At 37.6% G+C, this 7,006-nt stretch overlaps 2 protein-coding genes across 7 annotated transcripts in view; both read right to left on the reverse strand.

Moving 5' to 3' along the window:
* LOC107588949 (calcium/calmodulin-dependent protein kinase type II subunit beta-like) overlaps nt 1-3,054 on the reverse strand; it is a 78,152-nt gene extending 75,098 nt beyond the window's left edge. For all 6 annotated transcript variants that reach the window (XM_016277219.1, XM_016277217.1, XM_016277215.1 and 3 more), the window contains exon 1: nt 2,990-3,054. In XM_016277219.1, the coding sequence (XP_016132705.1) occupies nt 2,990-3,051 (62 nt within the window). In that variant the 5' untranslated portion in view covers nt 3,052-3,054. The remainder of the gene's footprint in view (nt 1-2,989) is intronic.
* A 140-nt stretch (nt 3,055-3,194) lies between these two features.
* The window catches only part of LOC107589009 (nudC domain-containing protein 3-like), a gene marked incomplete at its 3' end in the record, with an annotated part of 4,635 nt that continues 823 nt past the window's right edge, over nt 3,195-7,006 (reverse strand). Inside the window, exons 2-6 of the mRNA XM_016277304.1 lie at nt 6,226-6,506; nt 5,592-5,724; nt 5,311-5,454; nt 3,338-3,526; nt 3,195-3,230 (exon numbers count right to left, since the gene is read on the reverse strand). Of these exons, the coding sequence (XP_016132790.1) occupies nt 3,195-3,230; nt 3,338-3,526; nt 5,311-5,454; nt 5,592-5,724; nt 6,226-6,506 (783 nt within the window). The remainder of the gene's footprint in view (nt 3,231-3,337; nt 3,527-5,310; nt 5,455-5,591; nt 5,725-6,225; nt 6,507-7,006) is intronic.

The raw sequence follows: 7,006 nt of genomic DNA on the forward strand, positions 1-7,006 counted from the left end.
TTATTTTGTTAAATATGCTATACTCAAGTACATTTCCCTCAGTTACAGTTTATAAAATGTACTCAAACAATGTAGCACTGGAAAACAACCATGCTATTAAAGCATGTGGTTCACTTGCAAACATGTAAGTAAGCAAGTAGACAGCTTGTCATCCTTTGAAGATAATAAGCCCACTCAATATAATTATTACCTATAATTGAACACAGAGACCTCAATACTTGGTACACCATACACAATGACAGTAACAATCAGTGGACAGTGTTTGAGTATAAATGGGTCATTTTGAGTAGAAAATTAACTCCAGATATCACAAAACAGTAAGTTACTAAACCTAACGACAAAAGCAACCATAAAACAGTGTAAATACAACTCGAAAACAGTGAACATTTGAACCTTTTAAAGGTTAGAAAATGTACTGTATTTTTTTTATTCTTGCCTGAACTAAATTATTTAATGTAGAAATTACATTTGTTTTTATGTAGTATTTACTTCACCGCAAAATCCTTTTTATCAGTGAAAGAAACACAATACTGACTGACTGGAGGAGAAGAGGAGCTGAGAGAGTAAAATTATTTCCTAACGTCAGGCCGCAGGCATGTCACACACACACACACACACAGATTACAGACAGCAAACAGCCGCCGGGGAAAGCTCTCACAGCTCCAAATGTCACAGGACAGAACGACACAATGTAGCGACCCTTCACAGCTTCCCAGAGTTTATGATACATTGTAACGTTCCTTCATTATAGAACTCTTGATACATTGTATCAACCCTTCACATGAGAAAAAAAGTACAACAATGTACCAATATGTACTTTTAAAGTACTAATGTGTATTTTAAGGTACTAATATGTTGCACTTAGGGGTAAATAATGTACCTTTTAGATTTTTTTACCTTAGGATCCCACCCCAGCAACGTCTTTGCACGTTTTTTCCAAGAGTGTAGAGATACAATGTAGCGACCTATTGGTCTGATTAAACTCTCAAATGTACCACCCTGAACATAACCTCCAAGTAACCCTTTGAGAACTGATCATTATGATCAGACATATGAAATATACTCACTGTAAGTCGCTCTAATGTTTCCTGACAGCTCCTCTGAGCTTTCTGCATGAAATGCACCATGAAATATCCTCATGATTATGTTGAATACTTCCATGCATATTAATGCAACTCTCATACGCATTCTAGATATGCAATATCTCTAGATCAACATGCAATATCCTTTAAATTAACCCCTGCGTGTTCATATTGTATCTTTGATTCAATACACTCACTATAACAGCTCACATAACAACTCCCCACTATTTTTCCAGACAGCTTATAAAAAGCATGCAACATCCTCAGATTTAAAGGGGTCATATGATGCTGCTAAAAAGAACATTATTTGGTGTAATGAAATGTGTTTATGTGGTTTAAGGTTAAAAAAACACATTATTTTCCACATACTGTACATTATTGTTTCTCCTCTATGCCCCGCCTTTCTGAAACGCCTCGATTTTTACAAAGCTCATCGGACTGAAAAAGCGAGGTGTGCTCTGATTGGCCAGCTATCCAGTGCGTTATGATTGGCCGAATACCTCAAGCGTGAGACGGAAATGTTATGCCCCTCACCATACTGTGATGCCGTCTCCCGGAGCGACAAGACAAAAAACATGAAAACCCATTATAAACGAGGCATACGTTGCATCCAGTGGGGACATAAATTACGGATTATAATGACTTATACGAAACCAAACAAAACCATGTCTGCATTTGTGATCAGAAATGACAAACAAGCACTAACGCTACTCTACACTGCTCAAAATTCGCGTTTGAATCATCAGTGGCAAATCCTTTAAATTAAAATATACTTGCAGTCTGTGAGTCAGAACAGCCGGCGGCGGGCCAGCGTGAGCTGAGCAGCACTAAGTTGATGTATTCCCTCAGCGACCAGCACGGATCAGCTCTAGGCATGACGAAGCAGATATCGTCCTCTTTTGGAAGACCAAACAAAGTAGTTTCGCTTTCACAACGAAGCACACAGCGTCTTCACGACATGGCGGCAGCAACAATACTACAGCGAGAATAAAAGTTACGTCTTCTTTCTTTGCGTGAACATTTGGGCGGCGTTATGCAAATCTTCCCACATAGTGATGTAGACATGTGGGGGCGTGTTCGAACGAGCCGTTTTAGGTAGGTGTGGCCAACTCTGAACTTTTATCAAGAATATCTCTTTGGTTTTGAGACTTTAGTCTTTGCAACTTTACAGATCTTCTTTATGCACCAAGAGCTTGTAACACTCCAAAGAGAAAGAAAAAATTGAAATCGCATCATATGACCCCTTTAACACCTGCATGCTAATTTTTATAATCAGAGACTGTATGCACATAAATATTCACTTTAATATGCACAGTGGTGGGTGTATTTAAACGCAACTCCCCTCTAATGTTTCCTGACAGCTCCTCTGAGCTTTCTGCATGAAATGCACCGGAGGGGCCACAAAACATGCAATATCCTCAAAATTAACCCCTGACGGCTTATGTTTATGAGCACACACACGTGACAGTTCAAATAAACACAGTAGTGGGAGTATTTGAATGCAACTCCCTCTGATGTTTCCTGACAGCTCTTTTGTGCATCCTGCGCGAGATGCAGAGTTCAGACGTGCCAAAAAGCATATAGTAAACATGCAAACATTCACTTTAACATGCACGAGTCATGACAACACGCCTTTAGGATTCCCCACAGATACTCAATGCATTTCTGAAGCCAAAAAGCAGCAAACATTCTCAAAATGATCACCAGATCGCTGTTTATCATCATGCACTCTATATAGTTAAATAATGCAGTTAGTATATAACTAGTATAGATAAACGCAACTCCCTCTAATGTTTCCTAACAACTCCTCTGGGCTTTTGCATATGCATTTACATTCAAGAAATGTGTGCTATCGATATAAGACACTCGGGTTACGCACAAACACCAGCAGAGAAAGCAAATCTTACTTTCCAAGTTCTTCATACAGCTGGTACTCGTCGGTGAAGCGCGTGCAAGTTGTCGTTGCCATTTCTCAGCCTGGACTGGAGTGGTGTGGATTACTTGTGGATTATTGTGATGTTTTTATCAGATCTCATTCTGACGGCACCCATTCACTGCAGAGGATCCATTGGTGAGCGAGTGATGTAATGATGCATTTCTCCAAATCTGATCTGATGAAGAAACAAACTCATCCATTTCTCGGACAACCTAAGGGCGAGTACATTTTTAGCAGTTTTCATTTTTGGGTGAACTATTCTAACTTTTCCAGAGCAGTAATGAAGCAACATAGAAAATAATTTCCATTGCTTGCTCACAATCTCATGGCTCTGTGGTTTCCCCTGGAGTTTTTGGTGGTAGTCAAACGACAGGCGGTCCAGTACAGCATGCTCCTCTTCATCTACAGTTGCCATAGAGCGTTCCCGGTTGATCTGGTTCACATCGATCTCAGCCTCGCCCTTCAACACGGCGCTCCACCAAACCTCCCCGGTTTTACTGAGAGACAGCTGGAGGAAAAGTCCAAATGACCATCATGACTGTCTGTCTACAACTCCTAACAAAATATATCAGACCTGTATCCATCTTACACTGCCTCAAATTATTCAAATAAAATTCCATAGAATATCTAGAGATAGAATACAGTGTATACAGAATACAAATTAATGACAGCAAATAAGATGCATTCAAAACAGGGTTGCTATTGTTAACTAGAGGGTTTCTGCAGGTTTTATGAAGGCAAATTTAAGACGTTTGAAAACCTTTTTAAGACCAAGTAAACAATATGGAAATAACTTTTACTGTACCTTCTGCTCACACTGCAAAAATGTGATGTCTTGCTTTTCAGTGCAAATGTCTAAAGATTCATAAATCAAGATACATTTACTCAAGCTGCAAAATGACATAAGATAAGTCTTGTTTTCTGAGAAATTGTGTGAGTTTGTGATTAAAAAAGAACAAATATTTGCCAAAGGGGTAAGACAAATAAACTTCACAAGGAAAACAATTATACCACAGTGACAGATTTGTTATTATTTTAAAAATAAACTCAATTAATTTTGTTTAGTATCTCAAAAAACAAGACTTCATATCTTAATTTTGTAACTCAAAATTATGTTGTTTATACTGTACTTGTACTGGAAAACAAGACAAAAATACAGAGGAAGATCTTAATTTTTTTTTTTTGCAGTGCATGCAACATTTAATGCCATGACCTTATGAATCTTATGACCTTTTTAAAGGAACACTCCACTATTTTTTTTCTAAGTTAAACAGTTGAGTTTTACCGTTTTCGAATCCATTCAGCCGATCTCCGGGTCTGGCGGTAGCACTTTTAGCTGCAGCTTAGCATATATCATTGAATCTGATTAGACCGTTAGCATATCGCTCAAAAATGACCGCAATGATATTACGCAGTGCCTCAAAATAGTCCCCAGCTAGGTAACTTCCAATAAGCCTATTTTCAGGCGCTGCGTAATATCATTGCGCCTGCTGCAAAGTTCCTTGATTATTACACCAGAATGAGAGCATAGTTCCTAGCCATATCTGTCTAGAAAATCGCAACTTTTCATTTTCAGTCGGTCTTAGTACACGATGTAACTACAGAAGAGTCAAGTTTTAAATAGGAAAAATATAGAAACGCTTTGGTCATTTTTGAGCGAGATGCTAACGGTCTAATCAGATTCAATGACATATGCTAAGCTAAGCTAAAAGTGCTACCGGCAGACCCAGAGATCGGCTGAATGGATTCGAAAACGGTAAAACTCAACTGTTTAACTCTAGGGGAGTTGGAAAATGAGCCTATTTTCAAAAATAGTGGAGTGTTCCTTTAAGGCCTCAATTTGTGTATACAGTAAGGGCGAATTATGACTTTAAGACCCACAGAAACCCTGTAACTAAAACAACTAAAACATTTTTGCTGAAATAAAATGAAATATAAATATTAGATGAAAAACTAACTTATTTGAGTTAGTTGCCAAGGCAACATTTCTAATTTGTTTAGCTTAAAAAACTTGAAATAAATAATATTAAATAAAAATTATGAATTTACTATAATAATATATAAATAATACTAAATTAAGAGTAATACAAAATTGCCGAAATTGCATTTAAAATTCACAAAGACATCTGAAAACTAAGTACTTATAAACTGACAAGACTGTTAGTGAATTCTGAAACTGACAATGAGGAGATAAAACCTTTATCAAGCGGACACAGTCTCAAAATGGCTAATAATCGGCTGATACATCAGACTATCATCATTTCAGATGCACCATACACAAATAATGTGTACCAGAACGCAGCGGCCAGGCTCCAGACTCCACAAGGAATTTTCTGTGTTAATTTTGTGTGTGAATTCGCCCTCCATCAGGACTCTCTGCGATCCTCCCTCGTTCAAGGCCACGCGGACCCTCCCCGACTGCAGATCCACAGACACCTGCACGCAAAAACAGAACGGAAAGAAGACTGTTATCAAACTAGCTTTGCGGTAAGAGTAGACAGCAAGAAAAAAAAAATCTAAATTAAGAGTCTGCCAAACTGTAAGAAAATCAGATGGCAGCAGGTTACACTCACCTGTCGGCCTTTAACGATGTTAGGCTGCACATGCACTCGAACTTCCACATCCATGTAATCCTGCGACCAGGTGTAATTTTCTCTAACCGCGCCATTGTAACTGTCTGCATTCAACTGAAAGCCATCTTGTTTACTGGAAATGTGAAATAGAACTTATTAATAGGTCCAAACAGTGCACAAAAGTTTGAGGTTGGTAAGATTTTTAAATGTTTTTGAAAGAAATTTCTTATGCTCACAAAGGCTGCATTTATTTGATCAAAAATACAACAAAAACTGAAATATTGTCAAAAATGATTACAATTTAAAAGAACTGTTTTCTATTTGAATATATTTATTTCTGTGATGCAAAGCTAAATTTTCAGTGCTTCAGTGTCACGTGATCCTTCAGAAATCATTCTAATATGCTGATTTACTGCTCAAGAAACATTTCTTATTATTATCAATGTTGAAAGCAGCTGTGCTGCTTGATATTTTTGTCAAAATTGTGATACGTTGTTCTTTGAAATAGAAATCTTTTGTAATATTTTTAATTGTCTTAACCGTCACTTTTGATCTCACTGACCCCAAACTTTTGAACAGTAGTGTCTTTCAGCATTCATATTTTTGGAGCAAATGATCTAAAAGTCAAGCATACACGTTGGCTGTGTCAGAATCAGAGTTTGATGGCGCTGCGGCTCCTGCTGGCTCAGCGGTGCTGCTCTGAGTCTCTCCGTGTGTCTCTGTGCTCTGTGCTGATGGTGCCGCGACAGCCGTGGGCTCTTCTGTGCTCCTCTTCTCCTCCACAGGAGCTTCAGCCTCCTGTTCTGATCGAACCTCCAGCTCCTGTACTGCAGGAGGAGCGGCTTTCTTCTCCTCCGCCAGCCTCGCTGCCCTCTCTCTGTCCTGCTCTGCAAGATTCTCAAATAACTTAAACGTCTGATGGAAGAAAATGACAGAAAATACACTTACAGTCAATTCTAAACTCTTCAGTTTATTACAGCAACTATAAAGTGGCATAATAAAATAACATATATATAAATTATCATTTTTAAATGTAATTAATTACTTTTTTAATATAACAAATTCAATTATTTTAAAGACAGCCATTATAAAGTGGCATAATATAAATAAAATACATTAATAACTTAATTTTTTTATTTCATATTTTTTATTCAAATTTATGAAATTATTTGTAATAATTAATAAGACACAGTCCCAGCAACTATAAAGTGGTATAAAATGAATAATATCAATTATCTAAATTGCTTATTTAATGTTTTGAACTTGTACCAAGACAGTAGTACCACGGTACTATTTGAAATATGTAAATATCACAGTACATGAATATAATAATCATTCCGTCCGTGTGTGTGTGTGTGTGTGTGTGTGTGTGTGTGTGTGTGTGTGTGTGTGTGTGTGTGTGTGTGTGTGTGCTC

Source organism: Sinocyclocheilus grahami, unplaced genomic scaffold (genome assembly GCF_001515645.1).
Source record: "Sinocyclocheilus grahami isolate Dianchi unplaced genomic scaffold, SAMN03320097.WGS_v1.1 scaffold110.1, whole genome shotgun sequence".
NCBI classification, from domain to species: Eukaryota; Metazoa; Chordata; class Actinopteri; order Cypriniformes; family Cyprinidae; genus Sinocyclocheilus; species Sinocyclocheilus grahami.